The following is a 14,388-nucleotide window of genomic DNA, read 5'->3' as shown; positions in this document are numbered from 1 at the left end:
TACCGTCGCTCTACCGTCCAGCCCAAGTGGTTGGGCAACACCACACACAACACTAACAATGCCACAGACAACATAACGACCACTTCACACTATATACAACACACTGTTGGCCTTGAACGGGTGAAAAAAAAACAGAAAAAAAACAGAAAAAAAACAGAAAAAAACAGAAAAAAACAGAAAAAAAACAGAAAAAAACAGAAAAAAACAGAAAAAAAACAGCGCCTGAGTTAAAAATCAGCAAAAGTCTTTATATCTGTTGGCAAAAGTCACGTGTCCATAAAAAGAATTGGTCATTACTGGATACCTTCGCTAATGAAGGCAATTAGTCCTCCTTGTCACCGGCGCCCTGTGTCACGGGTAGAAGATGGACACGGGCGGGGTGACACCGTCTACTGAACGTGACACGTCTACTGGACGTGACACATCTACTGAACGTGACACATCTACTGGACGTGACACGTCTACTGAACGTGACACGTCTACTGAACGTGACACGTCTACTGGACGTGACGGTCCATTGAACGTGACACATCTACTGGACGTGACACATCTACTGGACGTGACGGTCCATTGAACGTGACACATCTACTGGACGTGACACATCTACTGGACGTGACGGTCCATTGAACGTGACACATCTACTGGACGTGACACGTGTACTTGGTGAATACGTCGTAGAGGCGACACGGAAGGACTCTGTGGTAACCGAGGTGAACAAGTTTGGTTGTAGGGAAATGTTGGGGGGGACCCACATTAGTGAAAGGAGGGAAGGGGGAATTTTCCCCCCCTCCCCACAGTGGGGGAGGAGAAAGTGTAGCTGCTCCCCCTTTTGTGCGGTTTTAGCAACCACCAACCCCTCGTGGCAGCTTGGTTTTTAGCCCCTGTTGGAGGGTCGTTAGATGGGTTGAGGGGGAGAGAAGGGGGTGTCAGGACACGCATGAAAGCCCCAGCCGTTGTCCTCCCCCCCTTTGCCCAGGTCCTGACAGCAGGCAGATCCTTGTCCTGATATGGCAACGCTGTCAGCTAGCGTCAGATCCTTGCCTCTGATACTGGTATACTGTCAGGCCATCTGGAGATTATTCTGCTGATATTGTCACGGGTATTGGCTTGAGTCGCTCCAGCTATTCTTGTGTGTGGAGGCAGACTGGGCTAGTATATGCATGCATAAATTCAAAAAAACACGTACACACACACACATACTCACACATATACTGATATACATATTCAGTATACATATACTGATATAATCTGATATTCGTAAATGATCTTCCAGAGGGTATAGACTCATTCCTTTCAATGTTTGCTCGTGATACCAAAATTATGGGAAGGATTAAGACAGAGGAGGGCAGCTTGAGGCTTCAGGAAGACCTGGACAAACTGAAGGAATGGTCCAACAAATGATTGTTAGAGTTTAACCCAAAAAATTGTAATGTAATGAAGATAGGTGTAGGGAGCAGGAGGCCGGGTACAGGGTATCATTTGGAAGATGAAATTCTTCAAGAATCAGAGAGAGAGAGAGAGAGAGAGACCTGGGGGTTGATACCACGCCAGACTTATCCCCTGGAGCCCATATCAAGATGATAGCATCAGCGGCATATTCAAGGTTGTCCAACATAAGAACGACCTTTAGAGACTTGAGTAAGGCATCAAACACGGACCAGAGAGCCAAAGCTCAACCCCCACAAGTACAACTAGGTGAGTACACACACACACACACACACACACACACACACACACACACACACACACACACACACACACACACACACCCACACACACACACACACACCCACACACACACACACACACACACACACACACACACACACACACACACACACACAAGCACTGGTAATCACCATCGACCCGTGTCAACTTACACAAGAGCTGTTGTACAGAACGACTGATAACAAAGGCCTCAAGTCGAGGAGGAAAGAGCAATAAATATATAATGAGGCAGACACATTGTTTCCAGCTGAGAGAACCTTTTCCAGCCTATGTGATCATCTCCCTATTCATCAACCAGGCCCCCCCTCTCTCATCCCTTTCTCTTACAAACCCATGTTTTTATCCCTGTTCCCTTCACCACAGTCCCTACCACCTCCCCCTCCATAATTTACTCCCTTTCCCAGCCCTCCCTGGGCCCCTATCGAGGATATAATCTGCTCACATGGCCCACAATGGCCCCAGCCAGAGGCCATCAACAGAGGATAAACATATGGACCAGCGTAGACTCGGATTATACTCGCATGGGTGAATCACTTGAGTATGTGGATATGATCGGACTGACTTTATGGCGGCTTGTGTGGGCCCAGTCTGGGGTCTATTGGGGCTTGGGGACGTATAAGCTACACTAGGGGAGGAGGGAATATGAGTGGGGTATAATAGGGGGGTATAATAGGGGGGAAAGAGGGTGTGTTGAGGGGGGCTGGAATATGTACCGTGGGAGATGGGTCTGGTTTGGACTGGTCCCTTCACTGGATGAGGGAGTAGTCTGACGTTGAGAAGGGCTGGGATAGTGGGATTGGTGAGAGGTGGGGTGTGTATCCCTTACTGGGGGAGGGCGGGTCCGGTTTGGGATGAATCTGGGACTGGTGTGGGAAGCGGTATTCATTTTCTTTGATGGACAAAATGAAGCTATGACAAACATTCTTAGAGTCCCAAGAACTGCCAAACGTCTAATCTACGAGAGGAGTTGTCCCTCCCCAGTGTTAAAAGCAGAATTAAGGAGCTGAATGTTGAGCATGCAATTAAGATAGCCAGAGATCCCCATTACAATGATGTTGCCAAGAAAAAAATGAGTTCTGTGTTACAGGAAAAGCCCAAAATGGCATCACAGATCAGTCTGCTACCTCGAAGAACTTCACCTGCTTGAACAAGCCCGTGAGCTCCTGCCTGTAGAGAGGTTATCTCCCTGGGAGGATGACCCATTATCATTAATGAAATGGCAACAAAAAAGTCCAACATGATACCACAAGAAATGAGGCACAGGTATCTTGAGGAAATTTATAAAGAAGCCGGAATTAAACTAGATCAAATCTACACTGATGGGTCATCTAATCCTGTCAATGGCAGGGCTGGTGCAGCATACACTGTAATAAGGAATAATGCCTTTCAAAAGGCAAGTGAAGAAAGGGCACGTATTGAGAACTATGCCTCTTCATCGCAAGCGGAGCTAACTGCCATTGTTATGCCGTTAAGATTCCTTGAACGAAACACTAATGGTGCAGTGATCTGCACTGACTCAAAAGCAGCGCTACAAAGTCTTAGTAAAAATCGGGCAGAAAATCCTGCGAGAGTCATTGAGATCAAGAGAGCTGTTAGGGTACTAACCAGCCAGGGAAGAGTCCTAAAGTTTCTGTCAATACTGTCACTATGGCGGTGTGTCCACTCACAGGATGATTGGCGCTGCCCAATACTGTCACTATGGCGGTGTGTCCACTCACAGGATGAGTGGCGCTGCCCAATACTGTCACTATGGCGGTGTGTCCACTCACAGGATGAGTGGCGCTGCCCAATACTGTCACTATGGCGGTGTGTCCACTCACAGGATGAGTGACGCTGCCCAATACTGTCACTATGGCGGTGTGTCCACTCACAGGATGAGTGGTGCTGCCCAATACTGTCACTATGGCGGTGTGTCCACTCACAGGATGTCACGCTGCCCAATACTGTCACTATGGCGGTGTGTCCACTCACAGGATGAATGACGCACACATTTCAATTAAAATTGATTTAATGATCTGGTCTCCAGACTTAACCTGGCATCTGATCGGGAGTGATACCTTATCCTGGTATCTGATTACCACTACTCCGGAAAACAGTCTGACACTACACTGAAATAGATTCAGATGCCACACAGCTGCAGGTAAGTCTGAATGGGGGATTGGGAATGCAGCTTCCACTAGGGCGCCTGACATCTGGGTGGACAGCGCTTCGGATTCGTAGTCCTGAGGTTCCGGGTTCGATCCCCGGTGGAGGCGGAGACAAATGGGCAAAATTTTTCCTTCACCCTGATGTGCCCCTGTTACCTAGCAGTAAATAGGCACCTGGGAGTTAGACAGCTGCTACGGGCTGCTTCCTGGGGGTAGAGACCTGATCGAGGACAGGGCCGCGGGGACGCTTAACCCTGAAATCACCTCAAGATAACCTCAAAAGGGGCATCGTTTGAGCGGTAGTTTGGGCTATATCAGGCTTTCATCTTTTGTTTTAATAGACTTGTTTGTCTGCGGTAAGACTTTCAGTCCTTGGAAGATAATTATCAATTAGGGAAAACAGGCCGCCGTAACCTCTGTGTTTCTTGCCAGCCACTTGACTGTTAGACCACTCTGCTAATGTAACCCAATATGCGAGCACTCGCTTAGATGTACTTAATGCCGGGTCGAGCGCCAGATCCTCAGCCCCGGCTTTCCAATCGTAAGTAGTTTAGTGCTAAGCTTCCCAACTCCTTTATATATCAGTGGACGACTTCTTGAGGTTATCTTGAGATGATTTCGGGGCTTTAGTGTCCCCGCGGCCCGGTCCTCGACCAGGCCTCCACCCCCAGGAAGCAGCCCGTGACAGCTGACTAACACCCAGGTACCTATTTACTGCTAGGTAACAGGGGCATTCAGGGTGAAAGAAACTTTGCCCATTTGTTTCTGCCTCGTGCGGGAATCGAACCCGCGCCACAGAATTACGAGTCCTGCGCGCTATCCACCAGGCTACGAGGCCCCCCTCTTACTTCCTCTTTGTTTACTAACGTGTCCCTGAACCAGTTCAGTCTGACAGTGAACCAGTTCAGTCTGACAGTGAACAAGTTCAGTCTGACAGTGAACAAGTTCAGTCTGACAGTGAACAAGTTCAGTCTGACAGTGAACAAGTTCAGTCTGACAGTGAACAAGTTCAGTCTGACAGTGAACAAGTTCAGTCTGACAGTGAACAAGTTCAGTCTGACAGTGAACAAGTTCAGCCTGACACTGAAACAAGTTCGATCTGACACTTCTGTGACTCAGTCATGTCCTTTGTTCTGCTGTTCCTAATTTCATAAGTTCCCCTTACTGTTATGTATTTTGCTTCCTAGTGTTTCCTGTTCTTCTTTTGCCGCAGTGTGTGAGTGTGTGTGTGTGTGTGTGTGTGTGTGTGTGTGTGTGTGTGTGTGTGTGAGTGTGTGTGTGTGTGAGTGTGTGTGTGTGTGTGTGTGTGTGTGTGTGTGTGTGTGTGTGTGTGTGTGTGTGTGTGTGTGTGTGTGTGTACTCACCTATTTGTACTCGCCTAATTGTGCTTGCGGGGGGTTGAGCTCTGGTTCTTTGGTCCCGCCTCTCAACCGTCAATCAACTGGTGTACAGATTCCTGAGACTACTGGGCTCTATCATATCTACATTTGAAACTGTGTATGGAGTCAGCCTCCACCACATCTCTGCCTAATACATTACATTTGTTAACTACTCTGACACTTAAAAAGTTTTTTCTAACGTCCCTGTGGCTCATTTGGGTACTTAGTTTCCACCTGTGTCCCCTTGTTCGCGTTCCACCCGTGTTAAACAGTTTATCTTTATCTACGTTGTCGATTTCTCTGAGAATTTTGTAAGTAGTGACCATGTCTCCCCTTACTCTTCTGTCTTCCAGTGTCGTGAGGTGCATTTCCCGCAGCCTTTCCTCGTAACTCATGCCTCTTAGTTTTGGGACTAACCTAGTGGCATACCTCTGAACTTTTTCCAGCTTCGTCTTGTGCATGACAAGGTACGGGCTCCATGCTGGGGCCGCATACTCCAGGATTGGTCTTATATATGTGGTATACAAGGTTTCTGAATGATTCCTTACACAGGTTCCTGAACGCTGTTCTGATGTTAGCCAGCCTCACATAGGCCGCAAATGTTATTTTTTTTTATGTGGGCTTCAGGAGACAGGTTTGGTGTGATATCAACTCCTAGATCTTTCTCTCTGTCCGTTTCATGAAGAACTTCATCTCCTATTCGGTGTGTGTGTGTGTGTGTGTGTGTGTGTGTGTGTGTGTGTGTGTGTGTGTGTGTGTGTGTGTGTGTGTGTGTCTGTCTGTCTGTCTGTCCTTCATAAGTTTTCATTTAATCTTTAACATCAACAAGCGACTCATAGTTTTACAGTTGTTTTTAAATATTGTCAAAAGTAGCAGGAGATTGCTTAAGTGAGAGTGGCAAGAGGCTCTATACCTGCCACTTAAGTGAGAGTGGCAAGAGGCTCTATACCTGCCACTTAAGTGAGAGGGGCAAGAGGCTCTATACCTGCCACTTAAGTGAGAGTGGCAAGAGGCTCTATACATGCCACTTAAGTGAGAGTACCAAGAGGCTCTATACCTGCCACTTAAGTGAGAGTACCAAGAGGCTCTATACATGCCACTTAAGTGAGAGTGGCAAGAGGCTCTATACCTGCCACTTAAGTGAGAGTACCAAGAGGCTCTATACATGCCACTTAAGTGAGAGTGGCAAGAGGCTCTATACCTGCCACTTAAGTGAGAGTACCAAGAGGCTCTATACATGCCACTTAAGTGAGAGTACCAAGAGGCTCTATACATGCCACTTAAGTGAGAGTGGCAAGAGGCTCTATACATGCCACTTAAATGAGAGTGCCAAGAGGGTCTATAAGTAGAATCCCTCGTATCCTAATCTTCACTTATAATAACTTGTTTTCCTTTAAGGGATAAAAATGAAGTGGTATTTAGCACAGTGCAAACCCCAAGTACTATTAAGTCCTAATTAGTAATAAGTACGATTAGTACTATGAGTCAGATGCAGTGCTATTAAAAAACTGCTCTATTAAAGGCTTATAAGCTCTATTAACTCTGGGGTCAAGGAGAAGCAAAAGACCAGAACCTGACAATAAAACACACTGTATCTTCTTGAGGTTATCTTGAGATGATTTCGGGGCTTTAGTGTCCCCGCGGCCCGGTCCTCGACCAGGCCTCCACCCCCAGGAAGCAGCCCGTGACAGCTGACTAACACCCAGGTACCTATTTTACTGCTAGGTAACAGGGGCATAGGGTGAAAGAAACTCGGCCCATTGTTTCTCGCCGGCGCCTGGGATCGAACCCAGGACCACAGGATCACAAGTCCCGCGTGCTGTCCGCTCGGCCGACCGGCTCCCTGACAAATGACGGTAACTGACAAAGAAAATAATAATAAAGAAAATGACACGGAGAAAATTACACCTACGCTAAAAACAATCCAGCGACCCCCTAATATATAATGTTACCAGACAATTTGATTCGTAAGTCTATACAGACATATTTCCAAACCAATATTTACCCAGACTTTAACGGCCAGTGACCACAGTAACCATATCCAATTTATAACCAATGCTTGTGATAAATCACCGTTTAGATTATGCCTGGTCACTGTTGCCTTGACCGGCGCCTGGTCAACTGCTGCCTTGACCGGCGCCTGGTCACTGCTGCCTTGACCGGCGCCTGGTCAACTGCTGCCTTGACCGGCGCCTGGTCAACTGCTGCCTTGACCGGCGCCTGGTCAACTGCTGCCTTGACCGGCGCCTGGTCAACTGCTGCCTTGACCGGCGCCTGGTCAACTGCTGCCTTGACCGGCGCCTGGTCAACTGCTGCCTTGACCGGCGCCTGGTCAACTGCTGCCTTGACCGGCGCCTGGTCAACTGCGGCCTTGACCAGCGCCTGGCCAACTGCTGCCTTGACCGGCGCCTGGTCAACTGCTGCCTTGACCGGCGCCTGGTCAACTGCTGCCTTGACCGGCGCCTGGTCAACTGCTGCCTTGACCGGCGCCTGGTCAACTGCGGCCTTGACCAGCGCCTGGCCCCAGGGGACCTGAAAGTTGACCTGCGGCATTTATCAGCAATAAATTATCGTCGACCCCCCATGGCAATCTAATCTTCCATCATGAAAGAGGTCTTTGAAGCCTCGTGTTCACAATATCAACAACAAAGAAACTATAAACATACACTTTTACGATAACGTGTAGTACATCAGCGTACTCTAAACGTTGTATTTATTTCACGAATGGAATTTAGATTAAAAGGCAAGGAAAGTGGAGAGAGTGAGAGAGAGAGAGAGAGAGAGAGGGAGAGAGCGTAGGTGTGGGGGGATTTTTTGCTGTGGCGAAGTTGACAACTGAGTTGAGGGAATGTGAAGGGCGTCACGCGAACCTGTTATTAACCTGATGGTGTTAGTAAGGGCGTGGTGGAGACCCCAGGGTGTGTGGGTGTGTGTGTGTGGGTGGGTGTGTGTGTGTGTGTGTGGGTGTGTGTGTGTGGGTGTGTGTGTGTGGGTGTGTGTGTGTGGGTGTGTGTGTGTGTGGGGTGTGTGTGTGTGTGTGTGTGTGTGTGTGTGTGTGTGTGTGTGGATGTACTCACCTAGTAGAGGTGTGTGTGGGTGTGGATGTACTCACCTAGTAGAGGTGTGTGTGTGTATGTGTATGAAAGTGTGTGTGTGTATGTGTATGAAGAGTGGGGAGAGGCAGGGAGATAGGATGAGGGCCAGGGTGGGGAGAAGGGCCAAACTAGGGGGAATGTTAGGGAAGAGGGGAAGACAGTGGTCACGTGGTGACAGCGAGGGAAGATCAGTGAAACAATGGTCACGAAAACACTGATCCAAGTATTCGGGGGAAAAAAATGAAAAAATAATAAAATGCTGAACGGCGTTTTCGGCTTATCCAGCCTTTATCAGAGCAAGGTATACTGTGCTTACACTCTCCTTTGCTCTGACGAAGGCCAGGTAAGGCGAAAATATCAACATTCTCTAATTTTTCAAATGTGGTTTTTCCACACATGCATATATATGCAACTGAAAACTCCACACCCCAGAAGGATTCGAACCCCGACAGCCAGGAGCACTATGCACTATACCTGGAACTTACACCACCCGACCATCGTGACTGTTCAATACAGTCATGGTGGTCGAGTGGTTAAAGTACCAGGTACGCCAAGGTGCATAATGCTCCTGGCTGTGTGGGTTCGAATCCTTCTGGGGTGTGGAGTTTTCAGTTGCATATTGGCTTGGGGACCATTCAAGCTTGTTCGCATATATATATATATATATATATATATATATATATATATATATATATATATATATATATATATATATATAATATATAATATATATGTATATATAAAAGGAGGTACCAAGGTACCACCTCTGGTTGTTTGTAGGGACCCTTAAGCTCGAAGAAGACGATATGCAGCACCCGGCAAAGCCTTATAAATAATAAACAAAATGAATAACCCGATTAAACACAGACCCATTATAACAGCATACTGCACATATAACTCAAAATATATATATAGACAGACGTGAAGAAAATTCACAAAACGCGTGAAAAAGAACGCAGCTAAACCGAACGCTGGAACAACCGACAGGGGGAGGCTCCAGAGCGAGGGATTGGATGGTAATCATTGTGACTTATAACCCCAGCTGCCACTACTGGGGGTCCAGTAGTTCATACCTGCAATTCTATAGACTGAAAATTGACAAATTGGCTTACAGCTGCAATATGAGTATAGAGACTTAGAGCTGTAATATGAGTATAGAGATTTAGAGCTGGAATATGAGTATAGAGATTTAGAGCTGGAATATGAGTATAGAGATTTAGAGCTGTAATATGAGTATAGAGATTTAGAGCTGGAATATGAGTATAGAGACTTAGAGCTGTAATATGAGTATAGAGATTTAGAGCTGGAATATGAGTATAGAGATTTAGAGCTGGAATATGAGTATAGAGATTTAGAGCTGGAATATGAGTATAAAGAATTTAGAGCTGCTATATGAGTATAGAGATTTAGAGCTGGAATATGAGTATAGAGATTTAGAGCTGCTATATGAGTATAGAGATTTAGAGCTGCAATACCACTATAGAGATTTAGAGCTGGAATATAAGTATAGAGATTTAGAGCTGGAATATGAGTATAGAAACTTAGAGCTGCAATACGAGGACAAAGAGCTGTCATACAAGGAGAAACCATCCCATGAGAACAGCATGAAGGATCGAGGTGGCCAACCACCTTGATCATAGGGAATTGAACTCCGGCTCTGCAGGAGACAACTCCGTTGCACAACCCACCAGGTGGAGTGGACAGGTGACGGGTTGAGTCCCACATACAGGAGACTAGCTGAGTACCATGCAGCTCTCTAAGCCACCCGGAAACGATAACAATTGAGACATATTCAGTTGTATATGTATATACATATACACCACATATGTATTTTAATAAAACATACAACATTCTCAGGGGAAATACATCGTGTTGAATGATTTCGAATGTATATACCAAAAAAAAGGGTCAGAACTGAGAGAGTGAAAAGAATATTCATTTCGGGAAGTACTCGACATATCCAGACCCCACCCCACCCACCCCCCTCCAAAAAAAAGAACGATGACGTTCGTGTAAGGAGAAAATATGAATCCGGATCTGCCTCGCGGGAGCTAGTGTCCTTTGGTTATTTATTTTGCAGAATATACTGGGCCGGGGTGTGTAAATAACATACTCGCACGCTATTACATAAAATTCCTGGATTTATTCTCCTGCTCACTCCTGTAATGTGTGAGTCTTGGAGAGGAAGCTCCCTGTGGAGGTGAGATGGAGTGTGGTGGGGTGTGGTGGTGGGGTGTGGTGGTGGGGTGTTATGGTGGGGTGTTGTGGTGGGGTGTGATGTTGTGGTGGGGGTGTTGTGGTGGTGGGGTGTAGTGGTTATCTTGAGATGATTTCGGGGCTTTAGTGGTGGTGGGGTATAGTGGTGGTATGTTGTGGTGGTGGGTTGTTGTGGTGGGGTATTGAGGTGGTGGGGTGCTGGTGGGATGTGTTGTGGTGGTGGAGTGTTGTGGTGGTAGGGTGTTGTGGTGGTAGGGTGTTGTGGTGGTAGGGTGTTGTGGTGGTAGGGTGTTGTGGTGGTGAGGTGTTGTGGTGTTGTTGTGGTGGTGTCTTGACTAGAGGTGGGAGTCATGTGGAGTGTGAGTAGGCGAGGATCACATATGATTGTGTTTATACATAATAAGGTCAATTATACATAATACGGTCAATTATAGTATGATCGAATGACCTTCCTATCATCCAATGGCACTTGAAGGTCACGACGTTTGTGTGTGTGTATGTGTGTGTGTGTGTGTGCGTGCGTGTGTGTGCACTCAGTGTCTCACCAACCCTCCTGTTTGATGGCATTGATCAACCAAACTTTTCTGGCGATTGCATCTTGTTTTCCTATTAATGGCGATCACGGAATAACTCAAATATCCCAGAATTGTTGCCGACCGGCCTCTAATTATGTCTGAAAATAGCTGATAAGCTCCTTTCAACGAGCACTTGATCAGTGGTCTGGTTGATGGAGATGCACTTTGAAGGTGAGTTTTTTCTCGTTGTGATTTAATCTCTCTCTCTTTCACTAATATATATATATAGGGAATATATATTTATATATGTATATATTTATATCAATTGATAAAGGGTTATATCAAACAAAGTAATAATTGGTTACATTCTCTAAACTCAGAGAGGCGTAGAGACCGCAGTAAATATCAGCTACACAACACGGGGTCCAGTGAGGAACGCAAGGCGAGCGGGTAATATATAAAAATTGGCGGCGGCTTTTGACATTGCTTTCGGAGCGTCAGGAGTCCGTTTTCTAGTGGAGGGGAACGCGTACGATGTCAACTTTTTGGCATGCGCTCTTGTGTGGGGTATAGTCGCTTCTCGCTCTTTGTTTGGTGGCTGTTTGATAGCTATTCCTGTTGTTTGATAGCCATTCCTTCTGTTTGATAGCTATTCCTTCTGTTTAATAGCTATTCCTTCTGTTTGATAGCCATTCCTTCTGTTTGATAGCCATTCCTTCTGTTTGATAGCAATTCCTTCTGTTTGATAGCCATTCCTTCTGTTTGATAGCTATTCCTTCTGTTTGATAGCCATTCCTTCTGTTTGATAGCTATTCCTTCTGTTTGATAGCAATTCCTTCTGTTTGATAGCCATTCCTTTTGTTTGATAGCCATTCCTTTTGTTTGATAGCCATTCCTTCTGTTTGATAGCCATTCCTTCTGTTTGATAGCCATTCCTTCTGTTTGATAGCCATTCCTTCTGTTTGATAGCTATTCCTTCTGTTTGATAGCCATTCCTTCTGTTTGATAGCAATTCCTTCTGTTTGATAGCCATTCCTTCTGTTTGATAGCCATTCCTTCTGTTTAATAGCCATTCCTTCTGTTTGATAGCCATTCCTTTTGTTTGGTAGCCATTCTTTTTGTTTGATAGCCATTCCTTCTGTTTGATAGCCATCCCTTCCGCTTGACAGCCAGCCCTCCCGCTTGACAGCTAACCCTCCTGCTTGACAGCCAACCCTCCTGCTTGACAGCCAGCCATCCCCCTTGACAGCCAACCCTCCTGCTTAACAGCCAACCCTCCCGCTTGACAGCCAACCCTCCTGCTTAACAGCCAACCCTCCCGCTTGACAGCCAACCCTCCCGCTTGACAGCTGTAGCCCTCCCCGAGGTCACAGAGTAGCTACAGTAACCCCGTGTACGTAGTAACGTCACTTCTCAGGAATATCTCACGGCAATGTTTTTATCCATAAAGATCCTTGAAGGAGCCATGAACGAGCAGGGGGCGACACTCAATCTGGGGAGAGACGACCCCTAAAAATGGCGAGGTAAGCTGTCGTGTGGTCGTTGAGGCCTTGCGTGACACGGCTTCTCTGGTTGTGGTTAAGGTCGTGTTGTCGTGGTTATGGTCGTGTGGGTAAGGTCGTGGTTATGGTCGTGTGGTCGTGGTTATGGTCGTGTGGTCGTCGAGGGCTTGCGTGACGCAGCTTCCCGTCAATGTGCTTATTTACAGCGCCAACTGATGACTACATTGGTCGCCATGGCAACTGCAATCATCTCCTTAGAGGACCTCTGGATGCTGTGACCCCCCTGGACGCCGAGGCTGTGTTTGGTAGTGTTGTTTATATAGCATGAACAAATCCACAAGGGCCGTGACGAGGATTCGAACCTACGTCTGAGAGCATCCCAGACGCTGCCTTAATCGACTGAGCTACGACATGGTATAAGAATGGGATTTGTTCATTTGATACATCACACTATTGTGATTTCTGTGTGTTTATATTGCATCATTTGTGTGTGTGTACTCACCTAGTTGTGCTTGTTGGGAGTTGAGTTTTGGCTCTTTGGTCCCGCCTCTTAACCGTCAATGAACTGGTGTACAGGTTCCTGGGCGACGTGAGGTTACATTCCGTATGCAGGCGATGAGTCACAATAACGTGGCTGAAGTATGTTGACCAGACCACACACTAGAAATTGAAGGGACGACGACGTTTCGGTCCGTCCTGGACCATTCTCAAGTCGATTGTAGTGTGTTCAATTTCTAGTGTGTGGTCTGGTCAACTTACATTCCGTAGTCTCTCCTCATAGCTCATACCCCTCCGTTCGGGCACTAGTCTGGTGGCAAACCTCTGAGCCTTCTCCAACTTAGTTTTATGCTTGACGACATTTGGAATCCATGCTGGAGCTGCATACTCTAGGATTGGTCTTATATACGAGGTATTCTAGTTTCTAAATGATTCCCTCACAAGTTTCTAAAGGCCGTTCTTATGTTGGCCAACTTGGTATATGCCGTTGAGGTTATCCTCATGATATGGGCTGCAGGGGACAGGTCTGGCGTGATATCAACCCCCAAGTCTTTCTCTCTCTCTGATTCTAGAAGAATTTCATCTCCCAAATGATACGTTGTATCAGACCTCCTACTCCCTACAACTATCTTCATTACATTACATTTGCTCGGGTTAAACTCTAACAACAGTTTGTTGGACCATTCCTTCAGTTTGTCCAGGTCCTCTTGAAGCCTCAGGAGCTCCTTCTCAGTCCTAATCCTTCTCACAATTTTGGCGTCGTCAGCAAACATTGAGAGGAATGAGTCTATACCTTCTGGAAGATCATTTACGTATATCAGAAACAGGATAGGTCAGAGTACAGAGCCCTGTGGGACTCCGCCTTTGACTTCAGGCCAGTCTTACTCACCCATCACAGTAACTCTCTGCTTCCCATTGCTTAAGTACTCACTTATCCACTGGAGCACCTTACCACTTACTCCTGCCTGTTTCTCCAACTTATGTACCAGCCTCTTATGGGGTACTGTGACAAAGACTTTCCGACAGTTCAAGAAGATACAGTCTGCCTAACCTTCTCTTTCTTGCTTAATCTTTGTCACCTGATCGTAGACTTCTATTAAGCCTGTAAGGCAAGATTTACCCTCCCTGAACCCATGTTGGTGGTGTGTCACGAAGTCCCTTCTCTCCAGATGTGTTACTAGGTTCCTTCTAGGTTCCTTCTCACTATCTTCTCCATCACCTTGCATGGTATATACGTTAATAACACTGGCCTCTAGTTCAGTGCCTCTTGTCTGTCACCCTTTTTGCATATTGGGACCACATTAACC

At 46.5% G+C, this 14,388-nt stretch overlaps 3 protein-coding genes across 3 annotated transcripts; 2 read left to right on the top strand and 1 right to left on the bottom strand.

Moving 5' to 3' along the window:
- Positions 1 to 364: 364 nt before the first annotated feature.
- On the top strand, positions 365 to 4,978 carry LOC123771204 (aspartate and serine-rich protein-like). Its single transcript, XM_045763656.2, has 2 exons — positions 365 to 506; positions 4,758 to 4,978. Exons 1-2 carry the CDS (start codon positions 365 to 367, stop codon positions 4,976 to 4,978), a joined length of 363 nt encoding a protein of 120 aa, XP_045619612.2.
- A 2,367-nt stretch (positions 4,979 to 7,345) lies between these two features.
- On the bottom strand, positions 7,346 to 7,807 carry LOC138355001 (putative uncharacterized protein ENSP00000383309). The gene has a single exon (XM_069309709.1). The coding sequence runs from the start codon at positions 7,805 to 7,807 to the stop codon at positions 7,346 to 7,348; it is 462 nt and encodes a 153-aa protein (XP_069165810.1).
- Positions 7,808 to 9,713: 1,906 nt separating this feature from the next.
- On the top strand, positions 9,714 to 9,983 carry LOC138355000 (uncharacterized). The gene has a single exon (XM_069309708.1). It carries the CDS (start codon positions 9,714 to 9,716, stop codon positions 9,981 to 9,983), a length of 270 nt encoding a protein of 89 aa, XP_069165809.1.
- Positions 9,984 to 14,388: the final 4,405 nt, after the last annotated feature.

The sequence above is a fragment of the Procambarus clarkii genome, chromosome 65 (assembly GCF_040958095.1).
Source record: "Procambarus clarkii isolate CNS0578487 chromosome 65, FALCON_Pclarkii_2.0, whole genome shotgun sequence".
Classification (NCBI taxonomy): Eukaryota; Metazoa; Arthropoda; class Malacostraca; order Decapoda; family Cambaridae; genus Procambarus; species Procambarus clarkii.
Note: the sequence above shows the minus strand (reverse complement) of the source record. Positions and strands in the feature narration are given on the sequence as shown.